Source organism: Mizuhopecten yessoensis, unplaced genomic scaffold (genome assembly GCF_002113885.1).
Source record: "Mizuhopecten yessoensis strain PY_sf001 unplaced genomic scaffold, ASM211388v2 scaffold4541, whole genome shotgun sequence".
NCBI lineage: Eukaryota > Metazoa > Mollusca > Bivalvia > Pectinida > Pectinidae > Mizuhopecten > Mizuhopecten yessoensis.
Window position 1 is genome coordinate 276,136 of NW_018405598.1, and position 15,007 is coordinate 291,142.

Genomic DNA, 15,007 nt, shown 5'->3' on the forward strand with positions numbered 1-15,007 from the left:
CTACTATATAGTGGCTATATTTACTGTATACTGGCTATATTTAATGTGTTAATATATCTACTGTATGGTGGCTATACTTACTGTATTAATATATCTCCTGTATAGTGGATATATTTACTGTAATAATATGTCTACTGTATAGTGGCTATAATTACTGTATTAATATATCTACCGTATAGTGGCTATATTTACTGTATACTAGCTATATCTACTGTATAGATGTTATATTTACTGTATAGAGGCTATATTAACTGTACTGTTGTTATATCTACTGTATAGCAGTTATATTTACTGTATACTAGCTATATCTACTGTGTAGTGGCTATATTTACTGTATACTAGGTATATTTACTGTATACTAGCTATATCTACTGTATACTAGCTATATATACTGTATACTGTATCTATATATCTACTGTACAATGATTATATCTATTGCATAGCGTCTATTATAATTTACTGTATAGTGGCTATATTTACTGTATAGAGGCTGTATTTACTGTATAGATGTTATATCTACTGTATAGCAGTTATATTCACTGTCTAGTGGTTGTGTTAACTGTGTAGCAGACATATTTCACTATATTCACTGTCTGATACATCCCTGGATTTCTAACCTCCCACAAACTATTTACCAATATGAAGATAATATTTGAAACAGGAGGAGTAAGATGTGTACTGTTCAGTACAACTGGAGCCAAACAAACAACAGGAACTTGAGATGTCAGGCTGTTACTGACCAGCACACTCCAGTCTTATCAAAAACACTCTGTTACTGACCAGCACACACCAGTCTTATCAAAAACACAGAGTTTCTTTTCTACATTTAATGCTTGTTATGACCCTGTTACATGTTATGTTCTTTTTTTTTAAACAAAAACAATCAGTTATTACTGATCTCATTAATCAATAATGGTTAGAAAAAACATTGACAAATCACACTTTGTTATCTCAGATTTAATAATCACTCCGACACGCACAGCATCCGGTTATATAAGCTAGCCACATAATCATGACACATGGTCTGAGGTTGTCACCACAAAAATAATGATGTGCTGAAATTCCTTTTCTGTTGATGATATAATGAGAAATGATGATGTGATGAGCTTAGATGATGACACAATACCAGCCTTGGACAAGGTCAGCTTGACCTTGTAGCGATTTGTCGTTGGCCAGGATACTTAGGTAGTGACCGTTGGTGGTCAAGGTACATGTATAAGGAAATGGCATTTTGTAGCAGTATATACAGTATATACAAGGTTTCTATAATACAGGTAGGAAATATGATGGTGCAAGGGTTGAAACAAATACTAGTATCTGGTATATAGGTAATAGTACAATTGAATAGAGAGTGTAGGTACACTACTGGAGCCCTATATAACCACTCACAGTCCCCAGGGTTCTACTGTACAGGATAACAGACTAGGGAGGAAAGCAGACCCACATAATGTACATGCAAGGGGAAGGGCTATTTGAACTACAACTGAAAATAAACTTTGGGAAATATATAGGAAAATAATCAGAAAAAACAACAGTTCTTATTTACAATATATGTATATATTCAATACTATCTATGCAAACTACAAATTGATAAATCAGACTTTGATATACTAGTTTATCATATATATACATGATATATAACATTTCAGCATTGTCAAGCATTCTACAATTCCACATCAATTCTTTATATTGACTGCATATCCCCATTACACTGGTTTATATAATATAGAGGGATATACATACAGCATTCAACACACATAGCCTAACGCTTGTAGCAGCATCAATGATATACAGGCGAGAAGCCAAACCACAAGGCACCCGTCTTAACCTGTAGCCGTTTACTGAACAGTTAACAGTAATGTCACTATTTACAGCAAAGGAAAGCCTTTATTTGATGGCTCAGGTCTTTTACAAGTGTTGATATGATAATAGAATGTAGGGAGTTTTCAAACACTTTTCCTCAAATCCCCCAAAGGGGTGTTTCCCCCCAAAAACCATATTTGGTTGTACCTTCCATTTTTCAAGGATTGTCCTATATGTTTATATGTTTAAGAATCTGGAGGCACAGAATCTTGAAAATCTATAAAATATACCCTCCAAACTTAAAATCCATGGGGAACACTGATTAAATAATGGTAATGGTCATATATAGAGGTTTCAATAAGTTGATGACCATAAAGGAGATTTTAACATTATGATGATATGACTATGAGTTTAGCACTAGGTAAGTGATATTTGACTGTTTATTATGATATGATGGACATGACAGCATCAGGCGACATTAAAGTGATATTGGTGAAAAGCATGCCAGACATTACAAAGTGTACAATGTCCACACTGACGTAATATCTCAGCTTTAACATGCTGAATCTCTAGGGTGGTATTACATGTGGTGAGCAGTGAAGTTATTACAGAGGTAAATCAAGAAGATCCATTCTGCTGTACACAAGTCCAGGGTCACCACCCTTATTGAGCTGATGTATAGTACATAGGACATATTAAAACTGTTTACCCTACATCACAGTAACATAATAACATCTTGTTAATGTGAACATTTTAATCAACTTTAATCTGTGATGAATGTAGATAGTAAATGATCATGAACTTAATTGAGACATGTTTTAATCTGTTAATTAAATTCACAGATAATTACTGGAAAACAAAGTTGATTGCAATTATCTATAAGCTGCTGTAATTTGTAAACAAAACAAACAAAAATCACAAAGCTTGTTACCTGCGCAGCTGGTATTGAACAGGTTTATCAGACCTTCCTCGTTCATATGACCTTGGGAGCTCACTTGACCTTGACTCTGGGTTATATGACCTTGGCTGACCTTGATATCTGTGGTCATTCCGCATCTGACTGGATTCATTGGACGGAGTTGCCATGGGGCGTTGTACTTGACCATTTGACCTTAACCTATCTTGATCATTGGACCTTGACCTATCTTGATCATTTGACCTTGACCTATCTTGATCATTGGACCTTGACCTGTCTTGATCATTGGACCTTGACCTATCTTGATCATTTGACCTTGACCTATCTTGATCATTTGACCTTGACCTATCACCCCTGCTCTGGTCATTAGAGATGGGCCTGTCATTCTGTCTGGACTGGTCAGCTCTTCTGTCATCTGTTTTATCACTGTATCTGTTAGATCCTCTTACGTTTTCCATCCTAAATCAATAAAGACCAAAAAACATTAATTTAGTGAATAGTGAAGCAAAATACTTACATACATGCTAAGTATCTTGTATGTGTGAAATCTAAGATAAGAATTTGATAATAAAGTGCTCTACCAAGTAAATCTTAATAGCAGTCTATCACAGTACCCATCAGTTATTTTATCATATATTCATCCTTAATCACAATCATTCTTTTCAGTTATAACCTAATTTTGTTTGTCAATATAACAGTTAAAACTATAGCCTTTTGAACTGTTTATATTTGATAAATCGCAAACAAGAGGAAATCTGAGACAGACTACTAGAATCAGAAACTATGGACTCATTCCATTGAAATCTAATTTGTTATTTTGCCTACTTTTGTCAACTGGAGCTGAAAAAGACAACTCAAACTTTGTCATTAAACTAGCCTAGTATGTCTTTCAGCACATTCAGGTTTTTTTTTTTACTGTTCCTAAATAGCCATAAAATAAATTTAAACAGACATCTTAAGCCATGTCTCCTGCTTTCCATCCTTACCTGCTTTCAAATCTTTGGTCAACACCGTTCCTACTGTCGTCAAGGGAAACGCCAAGTGATGCCTGCCAACAGAATGTATAGTGTTTCAAACATATCCAACAATAAACATTCCTGAACTTAGAACATTTCAATGTTTTCTTTACGGGTTATAAAAGCATCTCACCAATTTTCCATTAGGGCCATTTCAATTCAATTTTACTGCAGTAAGTGTATTTTAACATTGAAGAGGGAGTGAATGTTGCTCATGAATATTCAGAGAATTCATTAATTACTCAGCAGTGCTATTTATCAATTTCGGATAATTTGTAAGATGTTCACAAGTATGCACAATTTTAAATTAAGGACTGGCTGGTACAATAGTGATGCTGAACTTTATATTGCAATGCAAAATTTCTTTTAGCTTGTATGAAGCAATTTACTTGCAGTTGAATTTTGAATTAATTAGGCCAATCAGTATTTTTTTTATTCAGGGTTTGAAAAGGCACAGAAAGTCTGATCAAACCTTATAGACATCTTATTAGAAATTACAATCAAAAGTATTACTTTAAAATGAATTAAAACACATCAATTAGTCAGAGGAAGATCTATTTATCATGTTCTGACAAAATTAACATAATGATGGTATACAGAAAAATACAGGTAATCCATTATACAACATAACAAGAGATCCCAGAGGGACTCGGCGCCCACCATTGTACCATCTTCATTAGTTCTATGTTAGAGGGACTCAGTGGCCACCATTGTACCATCGTCATTAGTGGTATGTGAGAGGGACTCAGCGCCCACCATTGTACCATCGTCAATAGTTCTATGTTAGAGGGACTCAGCGCCCACCATTGTTCCATCGTCAATAGTTCTATGTTAGAGGGACTCGGCGCCCCCCATTGTACCATCTTCATTAGTTCTCTGTTAGAGGGACTCGGCGCCCACAATTGTACCATCTTCATTAGTTCTCTGTTAGAGGGACTCGGCGCCCACAATTGTACCATCTTCATTAGTTCTAGGTTAGAGGGACTCAGCGCCCACCATTGTTCCATCGTCAATAGTTCTATGTTAGAGGGACTCGGTGCCCACCATTGTACCATCTTCATTTGTTCTATGTTAGAGGGACTCGGCGCCCACCATTCTACCATCTTCATTAGTTCTATGTTAGAGGGACTTGGCGCCCACCATTGTACCATCTTCCTTAGTTCTATGTTAGAGGGACTCGGCGCCCTCCATTGTTCCATCGTCAATCGTTCTATGTTAGAGGGACTCGGCCCCCACCATTGTACCATCTTCATTTGTTCTATGTTAGAGGGACTCAGTGTCCACCATTGTACCATCGTCATTAGTGGTATGTGAGAGGGACTCAGCGCCCACCATTGTTCCATCGTCATTAGTTCTATGTTAGGGGGACTCAGTGGCCACCATTGTACCATCGTCATTCGTTCTATGTTAGAGGGACTCGGCCCCCACCATTGTACCATCTTCAATAGTTCTATGTTAGAGGGACTCAGTGTCCACCATTGTACCATCGTCATTAGTTCTATGTTAGGGGGACTCAGTGGCCACCATTGTACCATCGTCATTAGTGGTATGTGAGAGGGACTCAGCGCCCACCATTGTACCATCTTCCTTAGTTCTATGTTAGAGGGACTCTGCGCCCACCATTGTACCATCTTCCTTAGTTCTATGTTAGAGGGACTCGACGCCCACCATTGTACCATCTTCACTAGTTCTATGTTAGAGGGACTCGACGCCCACCATTGTACCATCTTCACTAGTTCTATGTTAGAGGGACTCGGCGCCCTCCATTGTTCCATCGTCAATCGTTCTATGTTAGAGGGACTCGGCGCCCACAATTGTACCATCTTCATTAGTTCTAGGTTAGAGGGACTCAGCGCCCACCATTGTACCATCTTCCTTAGTTCTATGTTAGAGGGACTCGGCCCCCACCATTGTACCATCTTCATTTGTTCTATGTTAGAGGGACTCGGCCCCCACCATTGTACCATCTTCAATAGTTCTATGTTAGAGGGACTCAGTGGCCACCATTGTACCATCGTCATTAGTTCTATGTTAGAGGGACTCAGTGGCCACCATTGTACCATCGTCATTAGTTCTATGTTAGAGGGACTCGGCGCCCACCATTGTACCATCTTCATTAGTTCTATGTTAGAGGGACTCGGCGCCCACCATTGTACCATCTTCATTAGTTCTATGTTAGAGGGACTCGGCGCCCACCATTGTACCATCTTCATTAGTTCTATGTTAGAGGGACTCGGCGCCCACCATTGTACCATCTTCATTAGTTCTATGTTAGAGGGACTCGGCGCCCACCATTGTACCATCTTCATTAGTTCTATGTTGGTTTGATCTGTTCTCTTGTTTTCTCTTATTTGTTAAATCGAGTCATGTACACAGTAAATGCACCTTGAGGTAACTTTTGATCTAAACTTCATACTGCTGTTTATAAAAGACAACCTTGAACATGAGTTTGTTTGTTCCTATATTTACTAGTACAGAACAATTGTACTTAATATGAAAGAAATAGAACCGATAAATGCAATATGAGAAAGGTCTGTTAAGTACTTCTAGTGAAATTGTGATAATATTCTTGAGATGTCAAAATCCAAATGGTCACCTTTGGCCATTTTATTTTGATGATCAGTCTCAAAATAAAACATGCACAACTAGGGACCAAGAAGAATCTTCATAAGAAATTTGAGAAAGATCTGTTGTGTTCTTTTTGAAAAATAGCAACAACAAACTTTAACTCTTGAAATCCAAGATAGCTGCCTGGTAGCCATCTTGTTCTTCTGATCAGTCTCAAAAGGGGAACCTACATATCAAATTTGAGAAAGATTCCTCTGGTACCTGCGAACTATTTTGTTTATTCTATCTGTCTCAAAATTAAACATGAACGATGTAGGGGAACTTATATATCAAATTCGAGAAAGGTCCCTCAAGAACTTCCTGAGAATTAGCAAAAACAAACCTTCACTGTTTAAATCCAAGATGGCCACTTGTCGTCAGTCGACCATTTTGTTTATCTGAACAGTCTCAAAATTTAATAGGCATTACTAAAGACCATGGGGAGCCCTCATATGAAATTAGAGAAAAATCCCTTCAGTACCTCTAGAGAAATAGCACTTACAAACTTTAACTCTAAAAATTCAAGACAGCCACTTATCGGCTGTCTTGGTTTTGAGATCAGTCCAAAAATTTCATATGCATTACAAGAGACCATGGGGAACCTTTATGTGAAATTTGAGAAAGATCCCTCCAGTACTGCCCGAGAAATAGTGCTTACAAACTTCAACTCTCAAATACAAGATGGCTGCCTGTTAGCCATCTTTGGTTTTGTGATCAGTTCCAAAATTCGCTATGCATAACTAAGGACCTTGGGGTACCTTTGTGTGAAATTTGAGAAAGATCCCTTGAGTACTTTCTGAGAAAAAGCGCTAACAAGAATTGTTTACGCACTGACGTAATGACAGATAGATGACAGACCACGGACGAAGGGTGATTTGAATAGCCCACGATCTGATGATGGTGGGCAAAAAGCAGCCAACAGTACAAAGCTTATAATATATAGTGTAACAACATACAAATGTGTAGGGTCAAATATATACACCAGTAAATGCTGTGTCCCAGTATATAAACATGTAGTATACAATTGTGTTGGGTCAAATATATACACCAGTAAATGCTGTGACTGAGTATATAAACATGTAGCATACAAACAATGACAGTCTAACATACACAGAAATACTATTAGTCCTATGTAGCATAATATAACTGGAAATCACAACAGGAAAACTAGCATCCACAGGTGAACTGAACGATTACATAACACAAGATACAAAGGTTACAGGTCAGAGGTTAACTTTGAACAACAGTTTGTCCACAGCCACAAAACAAAGGTCAAAGGTTAATGGTTAAAGGTTATATAAGTCACATCCACAGCCAACCTGCTCAGAGCTGATGGTAGTGGAGTCAAAATCCCGGCTCCGCAAAGTGTCGTGGGAGTTTAGAGATATGCCATCCTGGGATAGGTAGTCAAAGCGAGGCTGAAATGTGCAGTTTTGGTGTCCATCAGGTAAAATACTGACATATGAATCCTGTGAACTATTATTACCTCTACCATAAATAAAATTGTAACAGATAATTCAAATACATTGCCACTTGATACAAAGACATGAGTGAAGGTCTGTACAATGCCAAAGTATCAAACATGTACTGTGACGGGTTTGTATTGCCTTATCATCTAAGAAGACGGGTGTCACTAACGTTATATACCTTTGTGTGGTCCATGCCTGGCCTTGAAGGCTGTTTGTCTGTCCCAGGACGGTTCGGCAGCTGTCTGTCTGGCTGCTGGTTATATCTGTCATTCTGACTGTAATTAGGAAACAATACACTATAACACTAAAATATTCATATTCTGAAGCGAAACTTCCCATTTTAAACATTTTCAACATCAATATTTGTTATTAATATAATCAGCTAAATAATCAATGATAACATTCTTTTGATATTGCTGATAAAAATTTCATTTTGATATTGATAAAATAATATATTCTGGCTCAACTGCCAAACAAGCACTTGAGCAATATCCATTTTGTTCTCTTTATAGTAATGGTGACATCACCTTGGGTGAAGAGCACTGTATTGTGAACCTATCCAACTTACCTTGGTACTTTAACTCTGTATGAATTTAATTGAAATTTCACCTCAAATGAAAACACTAGACAGAGATAACATCCCTGTGTGCAGACGGTCATGGGCAACAATATACGACCTCCTCTCTTAATGGCAGCCGCGTAAAAATAAACATGATGAGATGTTGATAGTGGCAAGTTTCTGTAGACATACCTTTTGTGTTTGTAGTTACTGTTGGTATCGCTGTAGTAACTTTGTCGTATGGACTCTGGGGTCTGAGTATTATTGCTGGGGTAGGAAGGCAGTGCATAATCTCCATTGGTCAGATGGATTCCCAATCTAGGATCAGGATCAATGTCACTACCAACACAAAGTAAGCCATCAAAAATCATCTTTGAGAGATAAAAATAATAGAATATTATGTAGGGAAAAAGTGAAGAAAAAAACGAAGGCAGAGAGTTTTCAAACTATTCTACTGTATACAAGCATTTAAAATTTAATTTAAACTATTTCCTCCATGTTTACAAAATGAAAAATTTAAGATTGTTTGCACTTTTAAGAAGATGGAACAATTTGAAATTATTTTAAGTTAAGTTGCAGAAAGTATTAACACGTCCGATATCAGGACCAGTAGCATAGTTGATAAGTTCCATTTTATACACAAGAAGTTGGGGGATCAAATCCTCATAGTGGAAACAAGATATTTCAGTAAAAATGGAAATTATTGTAAATAAATTTCTTATACAAACAACTGTTTGCTACAGTAACTGTATGTACAGTACACATACCCAGTACTTTTCCTCTTTGGGGATCGGTATCGCTGTCGTGTTTTGGGAGAATATTTCACACGGAATGGCTCTGCCTTTGTCCTGAAATTCACATTATTGTATCAAAGATTTTGAATTAATCATAATTACAATATCAAAGGTTTTCATAAAATAAAAGAAATATGCAGGACCAGATATTTGGTATATTAAAGTTGCTTTAATTTTGTTCCTTTTACTTCTTGGTAAGGTAAGCAGCCATCTTTACATCATTTAACAGCTATGGTCATTTAATAACGTGCTAGGTTTTGGTAGAAGAGGAACCAATGACCTGTGGCCAGTACCTGGCAACTGCCCCCAAGTAGGCCTTGAACCCGCAACCCAGATGTGGAGGGCTAGTGATCGTAGACAGTCATGCCCCTTAACCTGTTGACCAACGCTGCACCATATATCTTTTCCTTTACTTTTTTACGCATAGGCCTTTGTTATCTATTGGGACTTTCAGTGTATGTTAAATCAACAAATTTATGAGACACAATATTTCTATTTAACCGTACAGACATGTAATATCAAAACTGATGATACAAGTTACACTGTGGCATCAAGGATGTATGTTCACACACAGTATAATGTTGGTGACTTACTCGACTTGGACGAATGGTATGTCCTGTAGTTCTGCCTCTGTCATACCCTCTGTATCCACCAGATCATAGCTGAACAAACAAGTCACAGTTAACCAATAAACAACTATCAACCAATTACAACATGCTAAATTCTAATTATAGCAAAAAGTACTGACATTAATTTAAACAATCATGCATTCGTTTTTTGCGTAAATTAATTGTACGCAACTAAACCATGACATTATGAAATATTTAAATGTAACAACTGCTGACACTGGAGTTTCTCTGGTCAGTATTTTGATAATAAGATACTTTGAGTAATTATACACCATGTTAAGCTATCATTACATTAAATAGGTTTTAAAAATTAAAACAATTCTTTATTACACTGTACATGTCCTTTAAAAAAAATATAACCAACAATCAAAGAGATAACATGAAATATTTACTTGAAATGTTGCTGTAATTCCTCCGGAGGTTTTTTATTAGCAGGAGATTTACTGCGCCGTCGTCGTCGTCGCTTGGCAGCAAATTCCTCCGTAGGTGCAGAATGTACTGATGAGCCACCACTGAAATAGCAAACAGGTACAAAAATGGTACAGGTCTGTCTATGTTTGTCTGGGAAACTACAAACATGCTCTGTAATGTTCTTTCAGAGTTTTACCGATGAAACTACAAACATGCTCTGTAATGTTCTTTCAGAGTTTTACCGATGAAACTACAAACATGCTCTGTAATGTTCTTTCAGAGTTTTACCGATGAAACTACAAACATGCTCTGTAATGTTCTTTCAGAGTTTTACCGATGAAACTACAAACATGCTCTGTAATGTTCTTTCAGAGTTTTACCGATGAAACTACAAACATGCTCTGTAATGTTCTTTCAGAGTTTTACCGATGAAACTACAAACATGCTCTGTAATGTTCTTTCAGAGTTTTACCGATGAAACTACAAACATACATGATAATGTTTTGTCAGTGTTTCTCTTAAGAAACTATATATATGTAGATGTAAGTTAATGTTCTGTGACTAACTACACGTGTGTGGTAATCAAAGCTTCTTTGACATTAACCCGACAGGTCAGGAAATCTCTGTGCTGAAAGTAGAAGACTGTTAATGCTATATAATTACACTAAAAATCCCATGTTTATATTTTATAATATCTACAATACAATTTAATAGTTCAGCACAGAAATACATTACAGAACAACATGCTTGCTATCTGATGCTGAATAGCAATACAATACATAGAGAATAATACATGCCTTTTTCCATATCACATCCAGTATCAACCCGAGACTGCAATATCGATGGCTGATATTGGTTGAGGGTTGATACTGGGTGTGATATGCAAAAAGGTGTGTTTTATTCTGTTTATTACATACTTACTATCTTATGATCTATTTTTCTTTTGAAATATTGAAAAACGTAAAACTTCCAAAGGGGGTGTGATACAGGTTTTGCGGGCTGATACAGGTTTTGGGGTGTGATACAGCGGGGGCTGATATGGGTTAGAGCAATTGTGTCATATCGCATATACAAAAAAAACGTATTTATTAGTAAGTATGTAATAAAAGTGGGTTTGTAGAGGTATAGGTGCAGTGCAGTTTCCACAATACTCAGGGCCTCATTTTACATTTCTCACATAAATTATTTATCTATAGTGGAATGTATTTATTTTCGTTTAAGATGACAAAGAGGGTCAATTTGTCATTATTTCTAATAATTGAATCATCACAAAAAACAATGCAAAATAGTAAAAAAAAAAAAACATGAAAAAATGAATTACAGCCTTCACTGTTGGTTATTTTGCCAGGGTATGAAAAAAGGTCAAATTGGCAGCATGCACCTTTGATGTGAAATATTGTGAAGGAATTAAACTAAAGAAATTAAACACAAGAAATATGGAATTAAAAACAGTCCACAAAAAAAACACAAATATATAGAAAACGGGTTATAAATGTCAACAAAATACATATACAATTAATATACAAGTAAGCCCAACACCAAACTGCTCAGCTTACCCTATCGGCATATTTTCTTTGTTGGGAATATACATCCTGAAAGAAATATACATATTACCACATTGATCTACTCCGTCTACTCATCTACTGGGGAAGTCTAATCTTCCTGTGAAGGTGGACATTTTCACATTACGGTAAGTTATTAATTTCCATATTCAAATGTATAATTTACAGTTATGCATAAGAGCATGTAACTTTTAAACCAGATCATTGACATATGCAGAATTACATGTGCATTAGCCACACATGGAATTTTAAAAATTCGAATTTGATACACAGAAAAACTCCACTTTCACAGTAGTGTAATGTTAATATTGTCATTAGATCATGCTCTGACTAAAAGTCTTAGAGCTGTTCGACAACCTAATTAAACATTATTCTAATTGTGAAGACTGATGTCTTCCTTCCAATGGGCATATCCACAATGATTTTAGAATGAAACCCGCAGCTTTTTGTTCATCTCTGAAATTATATCCAACACTCTTACCCTTCCATGGCTTCTTTCCATTGACTTTCAAACCAGTCGTCAGCGGAACTCTTGGGTCGACGGTGGTTGGGACGTGTCGGAGATACATCAGACTCGCTGCCACTGTCCCCATCTCTCCTATAGAGTAAAAATGATTGTCCTGTAGCAATATCTTTACGGAGACAAATACACTAAGAAACCTATCCAATGAGCACACTATTCTATCATATACAACTTTCATCGTTTCCCTCACTAATTTTACAAGTCTGTTGTGTTTCTCTACCATGTGATACGAAATGTAACTGTAAACTACTTTTACTGGAGATTTCATTACCGCACAATTTTTCCAGTTACAGACACCCAGATTTAGCACTTATCCAGTTACAGACACTCAGATTTAGCACTTATCCAGTTACAGACACCCAGATTTAGCACTTACTCTATGGTAAATATGCAGTAACAGTCATTCTATATACACTTTACCTCACGGCAATGTTTGGAGGAATGTTTAAGTGTGAAGATGGTTTTTGAGCATTATGAACTTCAGTAAACAAAACATGTTTGGTTATGTTGAGTCACATTACCGCCAACTCATACAGCCTCAGATAATATCTGTGTTTCAAGCATGGCATTGTGACTGTCTTTTCCAACAACTATATAACTATCAATTTTTGCATGCGATGCAATTTTAACTACCGGTAATAACATCCAAACAAATCAAATCAATTGAAAAAAGGGTGGTCGGGTGGTGCAGTGCATAGCGCACTTGCCTTCCACCAAGGCGGCCGGGGTTCGATTCCCCGATCGGACGTGAAAAGGTTGGGGTCACCTGCCCGACCACATGGGTTTTCTCTGGGTACTCCGGTTTCCTCCCACAATAAGACCCCCCACACGCTAACATCCGGACCAACAAAAGTGATTAATATAAGTTGAAATAATTTGTTTCATAATTGTTGTAAAATAAATAAAGTTTATATTTTTTTTTATTTTTTTTTAAATCAATTGAAAGACTTGTAACAACATATAGTAATTCAAACCTTCTACGACGTGAGAATGAAACATCGCTTTCATTGTCCGATCCTTTTCTGTTGGGGAAGTACATATGTCTGCAAAATAAAACAGGATACATTAACACCAGATACAGAATAAATAACTCTCCACAAAGAATACAAGTCCTTTGTATGATTACCTCCGACAAAAAAACATCAGGATGCCTGTTTGTATCACTGGATCAACGTTTACGTCAGTACAACATTATTTCCATTAAGCTATGCTGTCCTTATACAGTAAAACTTGATAAATTAGCCATCATTATCTCCAGTAAAAGTGTCTGGATTGTGAGACTGTTGGATTTCTTGGACAATTTTGTATAGAGAAAGGTCAATCTAAAATACTGACTGAAGAGATGGACAACTAGGTAAGTGATGGCTAGGTTTATGAGGCTGGATAGTGAGACAAGATGATTAGTAGTACGTATACATGTAGCTGGATTGTGGTACAACTGAATAAGTGGTGGCAGGATTGATAAGGTTTGTATATAACATAGATAAATACTTACTTCCGGCGGTATCCACTTTCTGTATCACTTGGCGGCCCGACTCGTCTGTGATAGGATCTTGTGGCGTCACTGTACATAGATGTTGGCGAGTCTCTCCCTGATGTATACAGACCCCTGTGTGTATGATCAGGTTATAAATCAGCATGGTAAACAATACTAAGGCACATCAACAATTTGTCAGACTGGGAGAGGGATTCTTGATTGAAAAAGTTTTTTGTGATAATGACCAGGACAGGGTCAAACTAAGACAAACTTTATTATCTGTCACCCGTTGCGTCCCAATGGTTAACTACTTTGAGGATTAAATATGCCATACAAAATATTAAATCTCTTGGACTAAACATGATCCCATATATGTTAACGCCAATGTTTGGTCCCCTTTGCTTGTTGACACATGATAACGTACGCCTCCACATCGGTTTCCCAGGGAGCCGAGCGAGTACTCTTAGGGGAGCCCTTCTGTAAGTCCGGCAGACTCCTGTTGTGTCTGGTGCTTTTGTCCGGGGGAGGTATCGCTATACGGTTGACTGTTATACCCGCCATGTGTGGCATGCCTTCCCCATGGGCTGAAATACAGGTAAAGCATAAGAGTTCAAAATAAATATCAGTAAGAGAATACATCAAATATGAGTTTTAGCATCACCTCTAGGTGAACTAAAACATGTAAAACTATAGCTGTAACTATGTAAGTATTTTGCTCTTTTAAAGAGACGCATTATCATTAAAAAAAAAATCTCAATAAATTGGACAGGTAACATGCTCTAAGTAAACACTACGTGTTGTTTAGATGTATTACCACTGAGTCTGGAGTCTGATGAGGTCCTGCGTTGATGTCGTTTACTTGCTACCCGATTGACATTGGGCTGTCTTCGGTCATTTTCTGTTTGACTAAGTCTCTCATGGCGACCACTGTAACAAATAAATACTGATTGTATTAGACATAAACCACAGTACTACAGTAAAACAGCCAGATATAACAAACCCCAGTACTACAGTAAAACAACCTGATATAACAAACTCAAGTACTACAGTAAAACAGCCAGATATAACAAACCCCCCAGTACTACAGTAAAACAGCCAGATATAACAAACCACAGTACTACAGTAAAACAGCCAGATATAACAAACCCCCGTACTACAGTAAAACAACCAGATATAACAAACCCCAGAACTACAGTAAAACAGCCAGATATAACAAACCCCAGTACTACAGTAAAACAGCC

At 37.0% G+C, this 15,007-nt stretch overlaps 1 protein-coding gene across 6 annotated transcripts in view; it reads right to left on the minus strand.

Moving 5' to 3' along the window:
* LOC110449278 (protein 4.1 homolog) overlaps positions 1-15,007 on the minus strand; it is a 52,851-nt gene that overhangs the window by 5,870 nt on the left and 31,974 nt on the right. For 4 of the 6 annotated variants that reach the window (XM_021496039.1, XM_021496041.1, XM_021496037.1 and 1 more), the window contains 14 exons: positions 14,581-14,693; positions 14,191-14,350; positions 13,785-13,898; positions 13,264-13,332; positions 12,248-12,364; positions 11,761-11,796; positions 10,186-10,305; positions 9,758-9,826; positions 9,138-9,218; positions 8,563-8,709; positions 7,990-8,086; positions 7,662-7,760; positions 3,706-3,767; positions 2,735-3,178 (listed from right to left, as the gene is read on the minus strand). In XM_021496039.1, coding sequence (XP_021351714.1) covers positions 2,735-3,178; positions 3,706-3,767; positions 7,662-7,760; positions 7,990-8,086; positions 8,563-8,709; positions 9,138-9,218; positions 9,758-9,826; positions 10,186-10,305; positions 11,761-11,796; positions 12,248-12,364; positions 13,264-13,332; positions 13,785-13,898; positions 14,191-14,350; positions 14,581-14,693 — 1,728 coding nt within the window. The remainder of the gene's footprint in view (positions 1-2,734; positions 3,179-3,705; positions 3,768-7,661; positions 7,761-7,989; positions 8,087-8,562; positions 8,710-9,137; positions 9,219-9,757; positions 9,827-10,185; positions 10,306-11,760; positions 11,797-12,247; positions 12,365-13,263; positions 13,333-13,784; positions 13,899-14,190; positions 14,351-14,580; positions 14,694-15,007) is intronic. The other 2 variants (XM_021496038.1, XM_021496040.1) reach the window with 2 other exon arrangements.